General features: G+C 39.2%; 1 protein-coding gene across 3 annotated transcripts in view; it reads left to right on the top strand.

Annotated features, from left to right (window-relative positions):
• LOC124613238 (NHL repeat-containing protein 2) overlaps window positions 1-20,117 on the top strand; it is a 167,823-nt gene that overhangs the window by 22,087 nt on the left and 125,619 nt on the right. For all 3 annotated transcript variants that reach the window (XR_006979628.1, XM_047141914.1, XM_047141915.1), the window contains exons 2-4: window positions 55-221; window positions 8,396-8,555; window positions 10,455-10,744. Coding sequence is in view for 2 of the 3 variants with exons in the window: in XM_047141914.1 (XP_046997870.1) it covers window positions 55-221; window positions 8,396-8,555; window positions 10,455-10,744 (617 nt within the window). In the remaining variant the exon portion in view is untranslated. The remainder of the gene's footprint in view (window positions 1-54; window positions 222-8,395; window positions 8,556-10,454; window positions 10,745-20,117) is intronic.

The following is a 20,117-nucleotide window of genomic DNA, read 5'->3' on the forward strand; positions in this document are numbered from 1 at the left end:
ACAAAAACAACAACATTGTTTGTGGCTAATACATATTATGGTGTTCTTTTTCAGATCTTGAGTGGTTCAATACCAGCAAGTCACTATCATTGTATGATGACCTGAAGGGAAAAGTAGTTGTACTTGACTTCTTCACATATTGTTGTATTAACTGTTTGCACATACTTCCTTATTTGAAGACCCTGGAAGATACATGTTCTGTAAAGGATGGCCTGGTGATTGTAAGTAAATGCGCTACCTATAGTAATGATTAAAAAATCTTAATTACCTTAGATCATATGTGTGCAGTTAGATTTTGTTTACTTGTTTGTTTAGTTATTTAACTTGAGGAAATGCCTATGTTATTCTTTGTATTGAATTAATCTAACTGAGTGCTCTCCATCCCACTTATCTACTATCTGATAATCTTCAAGGAATCTCTTGACTCTCACATTCCTTCACTAAACCTGAATATATGCAGGCTTGCATATTTCCAGCATTGTATGTCCGTTTTGTTGTGTCTTTCCTTCCAGTGTTCCAACACTTCCAGTAATACTGAACCTATAATTTTGAGATTTAATTTATCCATGAAAAAAGTAAGCATTAACATTTGTGTATTAAATTTAAACATAATACCAGCAACTTTATAGTTCTCTCTTTTATCACTACTGTTCACACTGTCACACTTACTGTGTACTCAGAAATTTTGCATATTGTAATTATTGATGTGATGTGCGTTAGACATTGGTGCTTAAAACATCTATCAGGATTAACCGAAAGAATTTAATTAAAGTAACCAGATGAAAGATGAGAAACAAATAAATTCCATTTGTCTTATTTTCTGCAATTCAGTGTATCACATCCATCAATAGAATACGAACAGATATGAAAGGAAAAAAAAAACCGTAGTCAGACTTTTTATAATGCTCTCCAGACTATAATTCTCTTGTTGTACATGTAATGCCTTTCAAGTTAAAAGTTGCCTGTCATCTGGATTCTGAACTCATTATGGATCATTCCAGCTACTCGCAGAAATAGATTTTTAGCAAAGTTCATTAACTGCAGCATTGTCCGCAGAATTGATCATGTTCCCCTGGTTCTGAATGGAGTGGGAGGCTTGAACCTGTGACTTAAAAGGTTTTGCGAGAAGCTAGGCTGTGACTATAGATGTGTACTATAGGCTTAACAGGTGCACTGAAAAACACAGGTACTAGTGCTGACACTAACAAACTCCATTTGTATAGCAGTACGGTTTTCTGAACTGGCTGTTTAAGAACTGAAGCAAAGGAGGTAGGACGACAGTTCAATCCCGCATCCGGCCATCCTGATTTAGGTTTTCCGTGATTTCCCTAAATCGCTCCAGGCAAATGCTGAGATAGTTCCTTTGAAAGGGCACTGCCGACTTCCTTCCCCATCCTTCCCTAATCCTATGAGACCAATAACCTCGCTGTTTGGTCTCGTCCCCCAAGCAACCAGCCAACCAACCAACCAAAGGAGGTAGCAAATGTAGGAGTTGTCTGGCCTTATAGATCTTTTTGGCCTCATCATACAGGATGCACCATGTTGTTTTAATCTCTTGCATCTTCCTTTTCTCTTGGAACACACTGCAGTCCCTAATCCAGACAAGGTGATCCCAGAGCAATTTAACACTTTAGAAGAGATGAACAACTGACTCCTTTGCGTGTGGCTTCATCACATTTGCCCCAAGTGGCTTCTGCCTTACATCCTACAGTGGTATGCCCACAGCATTGGCATTTAAAACGGCACATTGGGATGAGGGACATTGGGTCACAAGTTTAATTTAAGAAAACACGCCTTGACATGCTCTGGGAGTTTTGTGTTATTGAAGGTAAGGATAAAGAAGTGAGATTTTACCAGATCCCAATCCATCCTTTCACAATATTTTGCACATCCACAACACCTTCCAGAGCCCACCTACTTTTCAATTCTTCTTTTAGAATATTGACAAGACCTCTACATCACACTACACCTTTACTGTAGTTCAATGCGTTGTATAGTTGTGTTTTGATTCCATATTCCCTGAGGCATTTGCTTTCTGAAGGTTCTTCACTTGCTAGAAACTGGAAGTTTCAAGCAGCAGTGTTCCTTTACACAATCTATTGGCAGATTTTAATATGCCAGCAATGCTCTATAAACGATTTTGAGTATAGAATGGCGGAATTTTGTCAAGGCTGTCCTTTGTTTTCTTAACTATTTAAACACCATTGCTGTGGGCACACCACTGTAGGATGTAAGGAAGAAGCCATTTGTGGCAAATACGGTGAAGCCACACGCAAAGGAGACAGTTGTTCATCTCTTCTGAAGTGTTAAATTGCTCTGGGGATCACCCTGTCTGGATTAGGGACTGCAGCGTGTGCCAAGAGAAAAGGAAGTTGCAGGAGATTAAAACAACATGGTGCATCCAAGAGGAAAGGAAGGTGCAGGAGATTAAAACAACATGGTGCATCCTGTATGATGAGGCCAATACGTTCTGTAAGGCCAGGCAACTCCTACATTTGCTACCTCCTTTGCTTCAGTTCTTAAGCAGCCAGTTCAGAAAACCGTGCTGCTACACAAACGGACTTTGTTAGTGTCAGCACTAGTACCTGTGGTTTTCAATGCATCTTCACTGTTGCTGTTATTTCAAAGAACATCAGAAAAGACTGTAGTTGCTGCCAGTGTGGAGCTCCCTGTCCCTCCTAATGTTCAGTCTCATCCACCATCCAGAGCTGCCACTTCCACTGTCACAGTTGTGGCTTCCAAACCTAAACCCCACATCAAAAAAACAAAGGTAAAGTGTCAACCGTTGATGGATATGGGCAATAAGCAGTGTGATGATGTCAATGTCATTCTCTCTGACATCCCTCACAATTTGTCTAGAGAGCCAGTGGACTTTGACGTCAGCCTAGGGCACTCATCTCACCCCAAGACTTGGCCTCCATCCATTGCAGGCTCCCCTCCCCAGCAGAAAGATGGGGTGAAAGTACTATCCCCTTGATAAATGACCCTCATACTACAGTAGAAAGGTAATGGGCTCAGGACACATGTGGAGAACTAAAGCTCCTAGCACAGAAACTCCCCCTGTGCTTGTGTTTGCAGAAAATGTATTTTAAAGCATCTGATGCCTCTGTACTACAGTACTAAACCCTTCTTCGCCAGGGTGACCTGACTGGAGAAATGGCCAAGGGAGGGGTTGCTGTATTTGTCAATAATGCCCATCACTCCTCTGCTCTCCCACTGGCTACTGGCCTGCAAACAATTGCAACTGAAATTCATGTGTGTTAGAGGAACACCGTTTGGTCACTTTGTTTACCTCCACAAGATGCGATAGACTCTTCAGCTCTCACAGACCTTACAAAATATCTCCCCTGACCATTTCTCCTGCTGGGAGACTTCAATGACAATCATGTCTCGTGGGACTCAACCCCTACTTGCCCCCAGTATTAGCTTTTGGAAAGTGTTATGACATCTCACGAGCTGTCGATCCTCAACACACATTTCTGTGCTGCTACTGGGTCATCCTTATGCTATATGATGTCTGCATATTCTCTCTTTACTGCTTTTGCTCATAGGTCAACATTACCAGGGAACAGTACTGCTAGGGTAGTGGAGGGGGAAGTGCCAGTTTGGAACACAAACCAGCAGTCCTCTATGTGCTTTCAACAGTGACCTTGGGGTGCTGCTGTTGTAGAGGAGGCAAATGCACATCTACGTAGTTTGATCTTAAGTGTTCAACTGCCATGACATTAGCAAATCTTATCACAGATTGCCATCATGCTTTGAGCATGCTCAGGATTCGGTACCAAGCATTACTTAGTTGGAAACTACAGCATTTATTTATAACTCTCTATAGATTCTTTTAAGAGGCAATTCCAGAATATGTTAGCTTGTGAAACAAACTTGTTGCCTTCATAAATTGTGATACTCCCTATAGATGTACTGTGCTCTGCAACAGCTGACTTTGTCAGTTGGTCTTTATCCAAGTGACTCTGATGTTCCATGCATCTTCCCTATACCATCCAAATGGTCTGGCCTACTTATCTTTTCCCTCAATGGCATGGGATATGATAGGCACTCAGTTCCCAAAGTTGTAGCTCATCCTTAACAAATCGCACAAGACTTTGGCTTAGGTTGTGGGTGAAATTCACACTAGATATTATATTTCTCTAACGTTCTTTTCATTTTAATTGATGTGTTTCTGATATAAGAAATAAATGCCATTGCAACAGGTTTCTTTTCTTCCTCTGAAAATTGTGGGCTATGGTTCTTTAGTTTTGGACACATTGGATTTCGTGATTGCCATAACCATTTTTACCAAAAATGTCTATAGATGCCTCAGCCCCACTGCTAAATACTCTTGGTTTGAGATTTTGCAAGCGCTGTGCATTAGTTTGCTTATGAAGGCTTCTTGTTATGTGGGTGCATCACAGCTGGTGGCATGTAAGTGTACATCTGTATATACTGGTTTACAGTAAAACTTGTGTCGTATGTGCCATCTGACCTTTGCTTGATGAGCACATCTGGAAGTGGAATTTCACAATTTTCTTCTGCTTGTATATCCATCATGTATCTGACGTTTTGGTGCAAGTAGTCCAGATAATGAAAATGTCTTGTAGACGGAGTAGTGTGTGTGGCTAGATGTGAAATTTATCGTCTTCATATTGGAAGAAACACGAGTACTTGGAGGCCACTGACTTCAGCCCCTTTTCTTCAAATTCCTCCATAAACAGTCTTTGAAACAAAATTGGTTCTTTATTCACAAAGATTAATAAGTGCTGTCAACAGAATATATCAGGTTGATTCCACATTTTGAGATTTCTAAGAGGATTTAAAACACATTCCACACTAGCACTTCTAATCAAATTTCATATCTGTGGAGTATTATCTCAGCTGTGCGACTGGATTTGTGATTCCTATCAGAAAAATCATAGTTTGTAATAAATGATGGGAAGTCTTGTAGCGAAAGTGGAGTTATGTCTCCCATAAGAAAGTCTAAAAATCCTCTGCTGTTCTTAGCCTGCATAAATGATTTAAGAGACAATCTTTGCAGCCATCTTAGATTGTTTGCAGATGATGTTGTCATTTACCATCTAGTAAAGTCATTAGAAGTTTAAAATGAATTTAAAAAATATTTTGGAAAGATACCTGCAGGATGGGATGAGTGCCAATTGACCCTCAACAATTAAAAGTGTATGGACCTCCACTTAGTACTAAAATGTTTTCCTTAAATCTCTATGGAAAATGTAACAATAGTAAATAAAGGATAGTTGCTGCTCACCATATAGTTGCAGAGTTGCAGATAGACACAACAAAAAGACTGTTAGAAAGTGAGCTTTGGGACAATGAAGCCTTCGTCAATTTTTTATGAAAGCCTTGTCGGCCGAAAGCTCACTTTCTGACAGTCTTTTTGTTATGCCTATCTGCAACTCAGCATCGCGGCTCTGTGGTGAGTAGCAATTATCCTTTTCATAATATTGTTCCATAAATCTCTGTTACATGATAAATCAGACAAATGTAAAGGCTGTTAATTCTACTAAATACATAGAGATTACAATTACATACAACTTAAGTTGAAACCTTCACATAGAATGTGTTATGGTGAAAATGAACTAAAGATGGTGGTTTAGTAGTAGAAGACTTAGAAGACGCAATAAATCTGTTGACGAGACTGCTTCTGTTGTGTTCTTCTGTACTCTTCTGGTGTATTGCTGTACTGTATGGGATCCTTGCCAGATAGTATTGACAGAGGACACTGAAAAAGTTCAGAGAAGGGCAGCTCATTTCATATTGTCATGAAATAGGAGAGATGATGTCCGGATATAAGTTGGAGTGGCAATCATTAAAGAAAGTCTTCCATTGTAGAGAAATTACTATCACCAATTTTCTCTACTGAATGCCAAAGCATTTTGTTGACTCCCACCTGCATTGCAACAAGAGACCATTGTGATAAAATATGAGAAATCAGAGCTTGCATGGAGAGATTAAGATGCTCATTTTCTCCACTTGCTATTTGAGTGTAGAACAGCTAAGAAATAGTCTGAAAGTGGTTGTACAAACCCTCTACCAAACATTTGAGTGTGAATTGCAGAATAATTATGCAGATGTAGTTTTTTTTTCCTTATTTTACTTTTAGATGATCAGGAAGGAGTACTGTGGTAGAGTATTCAGTCCATTTTGTCCTCACAATAGTGAAGTATGCATCTTCATAAAAATATTTGAGTCTAACTTTCTTTGCTACCTGTGTGATCAATGGCATTTACTGAACACACTAGCTCTATAGAAATGGATATATAATGTAATTTGCTGTTAAACCTATAAAATTTGAATATATTTACTGGGACTAAGTATTGTGTGTGTTTAATGGACTGCTCAGTACAATCATGTCATCTTAACTGAAGAGAATGAATAATAATTGTGTCTCTGTGGACTAACAATGCTTTGAACATAGCTCACTCCATTCATATTCCTCTGTATGTGCGGTTTGGATGTTTCCTCTACCATGACACACACTATAATATATTTTCTTCATACAACAATTTAAATCAAGTTAAATGGCATTCATAGTAATTATCATTTTTTAACGATAACTAATTGACAAATCAGATTGCACATAGTCTTGTGCAAATTACCAATGCAAGTGTAAACCAGAATGGAGATGTGACACATAGTTCGTAATTGTAGCAAGAGGTTTATGGAAAAGTAGATGAACAGGAAAAAAGTCCTTTCCTCCCAGAAAGTGGGGCTTGTGCATCCTTCAGACTTTCTTTTCATATAACAATCGTGTCATCATGATTTGTCACAAGCCATACTTCATCAGGAAAAGTACATGGTGACAGTTATTGAACTGTATGAAACAAAATCATCATAACTTCTGAATGGTTCGTGTTAAGACGTTCAAACTGCACGGTTGGTACAGGGCATGACGAGAATTAGTATGTACATGCTTTTGATGTAGTGACACAGTCTACTTTCATTTGGATGAGTTCATCAATAAACAAAATTGGTGCATTTGGGGGACTGTGAATCTGCATTTTGCGATCAAGAAGTCTCTTCACCCACAACAGATGACTGTGTGGTGTGCAATGTCCAGTTGCAGAATAATTGATGCAATATTTCTCAAAGGCACAGTGACTACTGAATGGTACAGTGAAGGTTTCGGAAGATGATTTCATCCTCATTATCCAAAGTGACCCACAAGATGTGGCTCATGCAGGTCAGAGCTCGACCCCATCGAAGCAGAAGAGTGTTTGATGTCCTGGAGGAGCACTTTGGGGACCGCATTGTGGCTCTGGGATAACCAGAGGCCACTGTCATGCACCTCGATTGACCGCTATATTCTCCGGATCTGAACACGTGTCTTCTTTTGGTGGAGCTATATTAAAGACCAGATGTACAGCAATAATCCCAAAACCATTGCTGAGCTGAAAACAGCCATTCAGGAAGTCATCGACAGCATCGATGTTTTGACACTTCAGAATGTCAAGCAGAATTTCGCTATTTGTTTGTGCCACATCATCACCAATGATGGCAGACATATTGAACATGTCATCATCTAAATCCGAATATCTGTAGTGATGTTTACATGCTGAATAAAGTGTGTGCACACTGTAGTTTGTACCTAATTTATGTTTTCTTTTGAGATAGTCCAACAATTGTCAACCTGCATGTAGGTATAAGGAACACATGTACCTCAGCAGCTAGAGACACTGGTCATGTGTGTGTGAGTTGCATTTGTGTGAAAGAGAGTGTGTGTGTGTGTGTGTGTGTGTGTGTGTGTGTGTGTGTTTTGGCTAATTGAGAAGAAGATGTCCGCAGCTCATGGTCTAGTGGTTACCATTGCCGCCTCTGGATCACAGGGTTCCGGCTTTGATTCCCAGCCGGGTCAGGGATTTTTCTCCATGCAGGGACTTGGTCTTTGTGTTGTCGTCCTCATTTCATCATCATTCGGGGAAAGTCACATGACTGGACTGTGAAAAGATTGGGAGTTTGTACGGATGCTGATAACCATACAGTTGAGCACCCTGCAAACCAAATATCATCAGCACCATTGGAAGAAGACCTATTTGCTGAAAGCTTGCTTGTTAAGTCTTTTTCTTGTGCCTGTCTGCGACTCAGCTACACCATTATATGGTGAGTAGCAGACTATTCTTTTCATAATATTGTCATTACCATTGTCTTGATTTTCGATTGTTTGAACACTTATTCAAAATTGATAAATTTAAATCATTTTATGTGTGTTAGTTTGCGATGGCAGTTGAGTGGTCACATCTTATACAGCCCTTCCTTATGCAAAAATGTGTTTAACCAATGTTCAAATCTATCGTACTATAGCAAAATAAGAGAAAAATTCTATTTCTCTTTGCATGCAAATATTTTGAACAGTACAAAGTATTATGATATTTTTGTTGTATTTCAGGTTGGTGTACACAGTGCAAAATTTAATAATGAAAAAGATTCGGCAAATATTCTTTCCGCCTTGCAACGCTATGAAGTGCATCATCCTGTCGTTAATGATTCTGAAGGTATAATGTGGAATGACATTGCCATTCCATGCTGGCCTACACTACTTGTGTTGGGTAAGACTTTGGGAAAATAAATTTAAAAGCTAATTCTTTGATGTTTTATAAGTGTGCATGATTAACACTAAAATCGTAACTACTCTGCAATCTAAATACTTAGTTTCTGACTGAAGTTGAAGTCATGCTTAGGAACTAAAGAGAAAAGCAAACTAGAAAATTATGGAGAAGGTTATGTTCATTGCATTTTACTTCTAGAAATACATAACTGGAAGGTGAACACTGTAGTTCAGGACATCGAATGCAGCAGGCACTGTGAATACCTGTGAATTAATAATTCATTGCATAAGATTAATATAATAATGGAAGGTCATGAAAGATGTGCAGACTAGGGAGTAACTACAGACAACTGCATGCATTATAAATGAACTATTTATCTTTTGGAAGTGTTGAGAAAAATTGAGCTGACTCATGACAGTAATGGCCACTATTTCCAGTAGACTGCAGAACAATTCTACTACCTCCAATGATCACCTCACGTAACAACCCTAAGGACAAAATGAGGGAGATTTTGGCTTGTTTTCTGCATCCCATTTGAAAGTGGAACAGGAAAGGGAATAATTAGCATCAGTACAAAGTACACTTCATTATGCATTTTAAAGTGCTGTGCTGAATATGTATCTAAATGTAGGCCTAGATTTGGAATGCTGCCTGCCAGCAATGACACAGTAGTTTATCAACATCATTGTTTTTGTGGTTTCTAAACAAAAATGACAAATATATTTTTAATGAAACATAATATTTTAAAGGTGATCAAACTTTTTTGTTATTATTAATATAAGGTACTACTTGTCATTAAAGAATCCAGCTAACATTTCTCCCTGTTATAAAAGTTGTGCTCTTTAATATTTCACTCCTTTCATATATTTTTTGGTGAATTAATGGTTTGTTTATGTGCACTCATCCTCACAACTGGCGAATCTCTCTCAGCTTGGAGTCTGAGTGACCTGCCTCTCTTGTCTAGCCTTCCCCAATGTACTCTCTTTGCTCCCTGAGGAGCTGCTAGCTCTGAAACCTAGATATAGTTTTCCCTGCTTTTACAAGATTATCTATCAGCTCCAAAAGATATGTATATGCCTTTCTTTCTCTACTTTCAAATACATTTCAGCAATAGTTGGATTTCAACCTCCAGAAGATAAATACTGGCAAGCCATTCTGTCTCCTTAAGCCATTCTGTCTCCTTATAATTTTATAACTTTAAGAAATATATTTTTTATGTTTTTATAAATAAAACTATAGATGTCATGAACCTGAAGGTTGGTTTGAACATCACAGTGCTTTACCAGCCCTGGTTGTATTGGAGGGATTAAAACAAGTGACAGGTGACAGATACAATTCTAGGATTGACTGGGGATTATATCCTAGACCTTCACAATCATAGTGTGGGACGTACCCCTGGAGCCCTCAATGGAAAACTATTTAAGGTATCCCCTTAATCATCCCAGTTACTTTCATTGTAATTGCATTCCCCGATAAAAATATCCCGTTTGGTGTTATTATTTTAGTCATAGTTTTATAGCTTTTATTTCATCGTCACAAGTAGAACTGGTTGTATAATGCTGAGGAATATTTTTCAAGTGTAGTCTATAGTCTGGCAGATATAGTTACATGGTGCAGTAAGGGTAGCCAACTTTTTGAACACATGCTTCCAAACCTTTTCTGTAGTGAATATGGCTTGGTGACTTCTACTTATTCAGTGAACTAAATGGAAATTGACAGTAATCTATGAACAATCAATGCATTACACTGTCATCCAGAATAACAGTTTTTGTCATATATTTTGTGTAATGTCATCTTTCAAAATCTTAAATGGTTTGTGATTAAGCATTTATTAAGTCTGTTATCTGTTGTAATTGTGCCACATTGTTTGTAAGCAGCATATTTAACTTTCATTTACAGGTCCATCGGGTGAGCCCATTTTGGTGCAGGTTGGAGAGAGTGGTGTCGCAGTAGCACTGAAATTTGTAAAAATTGCTTTGAAATACTTCAGAGAGAAAGGATATCTATCAGAACACACCCTGCCTGTGACACCAGCGGCACATTTACGCCCAAAGTGTAACAACTCACTATTGTTCCCAGGAAAGATCACTGTCTGTCACTGCTGCAAGGAAAAACCATGTGGCACCATTGCGATTTCAGACACTGGCAACCATCGTGTTGTTATCATGTCAGACTGTGGTAAAGTTGAGGTGAGAGACAGTTCTGTTGGTTAAGATACTTTTTTTATTTAAATATTTTTCCCCATACTTTTATTGCCAATATGATATATATCATTACATCTAGCTTTAGAACCCCTACAAAAACTGAAGACAAGCGAGCACTCATGTACAGGTATCATGGAAAGAACATCAGCACACTTGCAGCTTTTGAACTTTTGTTCTCCTTGGTATATACATTTTTATGTATATCAGTGTGTGTTAAAATCCATGGAGAAGAAATAAAAACTTTGAGGTTCGCCGATGACATTGTAATTCTGTCAGAGACAGCAAAGGACTTGGAAGAGCAGTTCAATGGAATGGACAGTGTCTTGAAAGGAGGATATAAGATGAACATCAACAAAAGCAAAACGAGGATAATGGAATGTAGTCGAATTAAGTCGGGTGATGCTGAGGGAATTAGATTAGGAAATGAGACACTTAAAGTAGTAAAGGAGTTTTGCTATTTTGGGAGCAAAATAACTGATGATGGTCGAAGTAGAGAGGATATAAAATGTAGACTGGCAATGGCAAGGAAAGCGTTTCTGAAGAAGAGAAATTTGTTAACATCGAGTATAGATTTAAGTGTCAGGAAGTCATTTTGGAAAGTATTTGTATGGAGTGTAGCCATGTATGGAAGTGAAACATGGACGATAAATAGTTTGGACAAGAAGAGAATAGAAGCTTTTGAAATGTGGTGCTACAGAAGAATGCTGAAGATTAGATGGGTAGATCACATAACTAATGAGGAAGTATTGAATAGGATTGGGGAGAAGAGAAGTTTGTGGCACAACTTGACCAGAAGAAGGGATCGGTTGGTAGAACATGTTCTGAGGCATCAAGGGATCACCAATTAGTATTGGAGGGCAGCGTGGAGGGTAAAAATCGTAGAGGGAGACCAAGAGATGAATACACTAAGCAGATTCAGAAGGATGTAGGTTGCAGTAGGTAATGGGAGATGAAGAGGCTTGCACAGGATAGATTAGCATGGAGAGCTGCATCAAACCAGTCTCAGGACTGAAGACCACAACAAAAACAACAACAGTGTGTGTGCACAGAAACACACACACAAATGAGATGTTTTACCTTCATGGCTTTAAGGAAAGTGAAAGAAAAAGAGAGTGAGTGTTTGTATTCTGGAAAAAGAATTAAACTTTGAAAATTACAGTTGATTATCTACTCTTTCTGTTAGCCTTTGTGCCTCCCAAAAATCATTTGTAGGTGGATGGTTAGCTGATGTCGTTTTTTTGTATGATGTTTCCTTCCAAGAATTTTCATTGTATGAAAACAATATAAAAAGTGGCCCTTATTAAATTAAGCAATGTGTGTTTTTGCATAGTATATGCTATATTGATGTTTATTAACAATTTCATTTAAATGTAAAAAAAATGTTAGAGCTATTGATGTGAAGTAGTACTTCCCTCCCTCCCTGCTCCCAGTGAAAACTGTATCAAAATCCTTACAGTAGTTCCTGAGATTAGCCTTCCTGTATAGACAGAGAAACATAATGGGAGACTTTAATTTGCAATAAATATAGAAGATGAAGACGTGTAAAGATTCTTTTAATAATAATTTCAGGTGGTTCAATTATCTGATACAGTTTTTCAGTTGAGCACCACCTTGGTAGCTTATGTGTCCTTAATCTACCCCAGCTATCCAATGATGGAAAGGAGACATACAGTTTAACATGAAATCCAATGTGTAATTTCTGATAAAACTCTATATCATTGAGAGATGACTGCTAGGTAAGCAGACTAAAAAAATTTGTGGTCCAACTGGGGTTCAATTCCATGATCTTCTGGCTTCCAGGCACATGTCTTACCAGTAGACCACAGCTGTCTACTTTACCGCTTTTCCCACCAGATACTGCCTACTCTGTAGCTGACCAGCTTGTACCTCTCATTGTTGATATAAGATGTCACTCCAAACGTCAATTAAATATGAAACTGATAACAATACATACATTACACACTTGTAATTACTTAGCAGGAATATATTAAATATGCAAACCTTCTTTATGAGTCAGTCATATTAGTGAAAACCATGTCAAAATCCCTATATCAGGTCCTGAACATAAAGACAGAAATCCAACAGTGAATTTAATTTATAATATTTAGAAATAAATATACACTGATGGGAAAAAATCACAACCAAGAACGAGTTGTGGGACATAAACAAAAGATGATAGGTGTGGTTCTGCATCTGAAAGATGATATCTATTCAAATTTTGTGCCAGGTGCATAAGAGTGGCACTAGTAGCACCACTAGGAAGTTGCAAATCAGGTTTGCTCTAAGTACATTCCATAACAGTCACGAACATTAGTTACCTTTGACATTGGATGTAGTGAGTTGGTGTTAGACAAGAATGCCTTTAAAGTGACAAAGATGCAATTATCAGCACCTCACACAGTTTGAACGAGATCATGTAATAGGGCTATGAGAAGTTGGATGTTCCTTCTGTGATACTGGAGAAAGGCTTGGCAAGAATGTAGCCACTGTACATGATTGCTGGCAGTGGTGGTCACAAGAATTTATGGTCACCAGAAGACTGGGCTCCAGACGGCCAAGCGGCACTACCTAGAGGGAAGGCCACCGTGTTCAGTATCGCATCGTACTGCATCTGCGTCAGCATTTGAGTAGCAGCTGGCACCGCAGTGGCACAGTGAACTGTTACAAACTGGTTACTTCAAGGACAGCTCAGACCAGAGGCCCTGTACCGTGCATTCCATTGACCCCAAACCACCTCCATCTGTGACTTCAGTGGTACCATATGAGAGCTCATTGAATGGCAGTGTGGAGGTCTGTTGTGTTTTCTGATGAAAAGAGGCTCTCTCTCGGTGCGGTTCGGGGAATGATTTTGTATAACAGTAGGAGCACTGTCATGGTCACCCCACGCGCTGACTGCAAATCTGTATGATTCGATATATTTTGCTGCCTTTCATGAACAGCATTCCAGGGGGTGTTTTCCAATAGGGTAACACTCAGCCACATACTGATGTTGTAACCCAAGATGCCCTACAGAGTGTTGATATGTTGCCTTGGCTTGCTCAATCACCAGATCTGTCTCCAATCAAGCACATGTGGGACATCTTTGGACGACAACCCCAGCGTCATCCCAAACAGCTTAACAATCCCTGTATTGAACGACCAAGTGCAACAGGCCTGATACTTCTTTCCACAAACTGACATCTGACAGTTGTACAACACAGTGAATGGACTTTTGCATGGTTGCTTTCAACCAGTTGTTAATGTACCATAATTTCACATTTGCAAAGGCTTATCTTGCATTTACATAACCTGTTAATCACTTAAATATGTTACCTAGACAAATATATTCACCAAAAATCATTACTCTACATTGATTATTTTTTGAGATTGCAATTTTTCCTGACAATGTAAAAGAAGATATAGGTGGCATATATGACTTATTTTAATCATTATTGCATGGACATTGCTTGGTATTAACTAATAGCATGTGCTTTCTAAACTTCCTCTAATCAATTTATTGCATATTTATAATCTGTTACTTGACCTGGTGCCTAATCACTGTACAGGTTGTGTTATTTCTATCACTACATTGTAATTTTTAAATGATTAGTTCAAACAATGAAAACATCCAGCTGCTGTTGTTGTGGTCTTCAGTCCTGAGACTGGTTTGATGCAGCTCTCCATGCTACTCTATCCTGTGCAAGCTTCTTCATCTCCCAGTACCTACCACAATCTACATCCTTCTGAATCTGCTTAGTGTATTCATCTCTTGGTCTCCCTCTACGATTTTTACCCTCCACGCTGCCCTCCAAGGACCCCTTGATGCCTCAGAACATTTCCTACCAACCGATCCCTTCTTCTAGTCAAGTTGTGCCACAAACTTCTCTTCTCCCCAATCCTATTCAATACTTCCTCATTAGTTATGTGATCTACCCATCTAATCTTCAGCATTCTTCTGTAGCACCACATTTCAAAAGCTTCTATTCTCTTCTTGTCCAAACTATTTATCGTCCATGTTTCACTTCCATACATGGCTACACTCCATACAAATACTTTCCAAAATGACTTCCTGACACTTAAATCTATACTCGATGTCAACAAATTTCTCTTCTTCAGAAACACTTTCCTTGCCGTTGCCAGTCTACATTTTATATCCTCTCTACTTCGACTGTCATCAGTTATTTTGCTCCCCAAATAGCAAAACTCCTTTACTACTTTAAGTGTCTCATTTCCTAATCTAATTCCCTCAGCATCACCCGACTTAATTCGACTACATTCCATTATCCTCGTTTTGCTTTCAAGATACTATCCATTCCGTTCAACTGCTCTTCCAAGTCCTTTGCTGTCTCTGACAGAATTACAATGTCATCGGCAAACCTCAAAGTTTTTATTTCTTCTCCATGGATTTTAATACCTACTCTGAATTTTTCTTTTGTTTCCTTCACTGCTTGCTCAATACAGATTGAATAACATCCAGCTATGTTATGTTTATTCACAGTACGACACGTATCATCCGTCACCTTTGGGCCTGGGGTCTGGGTTGGAATGGAAGAAAGGACAGATTGTCTGAAAGTAAAGAAAAATATGAATTTTGTTAAAATAAACAATCTCTGAACTATAAAATGACTGCTGTACATATGTATATTGTTCTCTACAGTAAAAACATTGCAGTAGACTGCACAGAAGCTGTTATTATTATATATCAAAAAAGAGCAATATTTTACAGTATGTATATACTGTACTGTGCATACAGTACATATCTATGGATGTATGGTACTTTAAAAATCAGAGGAAATTCTAGACTTAGCTGCAGTGTTCTTCCATTTCTTGATCCACAAAATGTCCGTAGATTTGTGGTTAAGTTCCGCTCAATGTACTGAAGGGTAATATCAAAAGCGTTCTGGCATCAGTGTGTGAATCTGGTTAGGCGGTTCTTCATTATCACCATCCATGTCCTCATTCACAGTTTCTTCACCAGTTTTTTTCCAAAACAATGACAAGAATGTGGTTGTCATTGAGCTCTTCACTGGTTTCACAATCTTTGTCATATTGGACAGTCCACTCCTCAATTTCACTGGCACAGATGTTCGGTAGATATTTGACATCTTCCTGCACGTCATTGTTTTGTTCATTTCTGATCTGGTCACTTTCGGTCATAACTTTCGGCTTATGCAAAGATTTTCACAGCGTGTCTGGTTTTAGTTCCTCCCATGATTCTGAAACCATATAGACAACATCTTTGACATTGAGGGATTTCCTAGCTTCAAGTATGTTACAACCTTCATGAGAATTTTCTAAAATTGAGATTATATTCTCTCTGCGGTACCGCTCTTTAACCATTCTACCACTCCTTGATCCATTGGTTAGATAAGTGATGTGACATTTGGTGCAAGGAAGATAGCTTTCATGTCACCTACACTAAATCTCCTCAGATAGATATGATGGTGCGTTATCGAGCAGCAGTAGAACATGAACAGGGAGCTTCTTTTGTTTCAAGTCTGTTTCAACAGATAGAATGAACTCTCCAAAACCCAAGATTTGAAAAGATTACAGTCAGTTCCAGCAGATTTTTGATTGCGGTAATAAACCAGCATGGAAGATAAGTTAGTAATATTTTCAAATGCCCTTGGCTTCTTACATTTGCCAATAATGAAGAGGGGAAGCTTATGTGTACCATCAGCATTGCTGCAAGGACCATTGCGTAGCCTATCTTTGTTAAGTTTCATTTAATGCAGTGAGTGTTTTGATTGGCAGTGTTTTATAGTTTAGGTATGTCTCATCTGTATTATAGACTTGGCAAGGTAACAGTTCATTTTCTTTGACAATTTCTTGAGGCTTCGCAGAGAACTCCTTAGCCGCCTTAGCATCAGCAGAAATTGAAACAAATCTAACAGCATAACAGATTTTCCAGTGACGACTCCAGCCTGCACTAGCTGCGAACTCACTTTTTGTGCAAAGCTATTTTTTCTGTTATAGTGGGACCAGATATTGGGGTTCCTTTCCTTCTTTCATGGTTGAGCCACATCCACAATGTGTTATCAGGCAGTTCAAGTTTAGGCTTTTTGAATGTTTTGTGATTCGTAAGAGCATTTTTACCATCTGTCATCACTATATGTGATTCAGTGTCTTTCTGATTTCTTCTCCAATCTTTTATTGTTGTAATGATTCGTAAGAGCATTTTTACCATCTGTCATCACTATATGTGATTCAGTGTCTTTCTGATTTCTTCTCCAATCTTTTATTGTTGTAATGCCTACACTGAATTTCTAAGCAATTTTTTGAAATGAATCCCAGTCTTCATAGCACTGCTAGTTTGCCATTTAATGAAAGAGTAACATGTTTACATTTCACTCCTGACATATAGAAAAAACATACATACAACTGTGTAGTGCCTGCAATGTAAAACAAATACATACAATACTGTGGCGGGCACGGAAGAACATTGTCGTAAAACTGCCGAAAGTGAGCACTAAAAACTTCACTGTGCAGTACTGTACAATAAAATGCAGACATCACAGAAACAATACAAGAGATGATGGAGCACTAAAACAGACAAGCAGTAACAACACTTACCTGTAAACCACAATGGTGTGACAGGTAGTGAGTCACAGCCACAACTCAGGCCGAGTTAAACTCGTGCACAGTCAGATCAACAGGGGCAATGGACCAGCCAAGGGCAGACGAGAGGGGTTCTCTGTAATAGTATGCTACAGTTGTGGCATCCATCTCATCAGGCATTAGGGACAGGATTAATTGAATGATCCTTTAGCAGATGTCCTCGATCATCGAGGATCAGCGCATGAGATGACACAGAAAGGACACATTTCACTTGACATTGTGTGGTACTACTCACTCAAAAGCTTTATCATTACTGTCTTTTGGGAACTAAGTGCTTCGTTTACTTTGTTGTTCAACAGGAGGGCAGAAATGAATCCACTTTACGGCCAGTGCATATATTTACCCAAATTTGTTACCATTCATTGCCCACCTTTCATTGTAATGCATCTCTAATATCCAATAAATTTCCAGTTTCCACCTGCGTTTTCTCTGTACTTCCTCTTTGAAGTCAGTGCAGAGTTCTTATCCTTCATATAAGCATATCTATAGGGTATATTTCCAAAACTATGAGGAAGAAATCTATTTTCATTTTTCAGTGGCACCTATTTGCTGTAGGGATGTTCCCCTGTGTGTTCTTCCCAAAAGCTTTACCAGCCTTAACTACCTTAGTGTATGAGTCCAGACATTGGCTCCAAATGAAACTATAACTATAAGGATTGCCTCACAATACCATTTCACTGTGTCCCATCATAACATATACTGGACTGTGGTTGTATTGATAGTTAATCTTTTGCATAATTTTAAGGCTTGTTCAGAGACTGCTTTTATGTGGCCTTTAAATGTCGATCCCCTGTCAAGATAGAGGGCAAGATACTAACAAACATGTTGCCTCTTGATTGACATGTTTTTGTCCTTATTGTATAGTCACAATGCCCTTGACAATTGAAAACACCAGTGATAAACAAAGGTACAGGAAAAGTTGGTTGTTTTAAGAAATGTCACAGTAAAGTTTCAGTAAAAACTCACAAATAAGATATCTGAAAAACATTGATTGTGATTTATTTATTTGAATAAGTCACCATTTTCAAATGTTTCTGAAATGATGACTGATTTTATCAACAATAGGAAAAGAATAGATTGCTGCTCACCACATAGAGAAGATGTTGAGTTGCTGACAGACACAATGAAAACGATGTTAAACATTTAGCTTTCAGACAAGAAAAGTCCCCCATTAGAAGTAGAGAACACACACACACATTCACATAAGCATGAATCCCACACCTGCTTCTGACATGAGCAGCAGTCTGAAGTGGGTTGTGAGGGTAAGGAGGAGGCATGGCATGGGGTAGGGAGGGATACCTGGTAGGGGTTGGGGAAGATTTTGTGCTGCTGTTGAAGCAAGCAGGAAAATGGTGGAGACAGAATGATGCTACTAGATGCAGAGATGGATGCTATGCTAGGGGAGGGGAGAGGAGAGGTATGCAGAATCTGCCAGAAAAATGTATACACTCTTTATCAGGCTCTATTGAGATATCAATATTGTCATTCCATTTGAGTTATGAGTGTCTTGTAGTATGGTCTTTGGCCCAACAGATGTTTTCATTCCTTAAAGTTTGTATACATTTTTCTGATGGACTATGTAGAGAAGGGGAAAAGACTAGTAGATGCATTGGTGCATAAAAGGCATGTATAGTTCTGGAGTGGGACAGGGAACTGGGTAGAGGTCAGGGATTAGCAAAGGTTGAGGACAGGGTGGTTACAAGAAAGAAGGATCTGTTTTAGGGAGAGTTGACACGTAAGCAATTCAGAGAAGCTGGTGTTGTTTTAGGGATCCAGATATATAATGATCCAGATGGTGCAGACTGTGGAGCAGGCACTGATGTGGGTAGTGAGGATAAGGAGGAGGCATGGCATGAGGGCAGTGTATTCAGGAACTGGATGGTCCAACTTGGCCGTGGTTTGGAGGTGGCCATTCATCTGGACAGACAGCTGGTTAGTTGTCATGGCCATGCAGAAAGCAGCACAGTGGTTGCAGCTTAGTTTGTACATCACATGGCTGTTTTCATGAGTGGCCCTGCTCTTTATGGGATAGGGGATGCATGTGACAGGACTGGAGTAGTAGTGGGAGGATGTGTGGCACAGGTCTTGCATCTATATCTGTCGCAGGGCTGTGAACCATGAGGCAAGAGGCTGGGAGCAGAGGTGAAATATGGATGAAAGACAAGCCACAATCTGTGAACAGTTTTGTCCACAGACAACACACGGCTATGTGGATTATTGGTGTGGCATCTCATGTCCCACGTTCTTCCCACTGATATAGTTATTCCTAGACCTCCAAATTCATCCCGTGTCCTCCCTTACCCTTGCACATTTTCGTGTGCTATTTTCTGTACCCTCCTGTGCTACACTTACTCCATTGAAACCCTTACCCAACCTCCCTCTCCCCCCTCCCCGCTCTCTCTCTCTCTCTCTCTCGCTCTCTCTCTCTCTCTCTCACACACACACACACACACACACACACACTGATTGTCTTTTATTTTTATCCACATATTTTGTACAAGTTTTTTTTTATCCCCCACAATGGGTCCTTGTTTTTTCAATGTGCTCCACTACAGAAAAGTTTCCTTTATCCCTAGCCAGAACTCAGTTACACATAACTATTCCTGTGTTGTTACCCAGCTCATGGAAACCCCAAATGCATTAACAGTCAGATTACCAATCTCCAGCTGCAACCCCCTTCTTCCACAGTGACCCCTATCTGGTCAAATTCTGTTGGTCCATAGCACTCACCAACCTTGTCCTACAAAACCGTGTAAATCAG

The sequence above is a fragment of the Schistocerca americana genome, chromosome 4 (genome assembly GCF_021461395.2).
Source record: "Schistocerca americana isolate TAMUIC-IGC-003095 chromosome 4, iqSchAmer2.1, whole genome shotgun sequence".
NCBI lineage: Eukaryota > Metazoa > Arthropoda > Insecta > Orthoptera > Acrididae > Schistocerca > Schistocerca americana.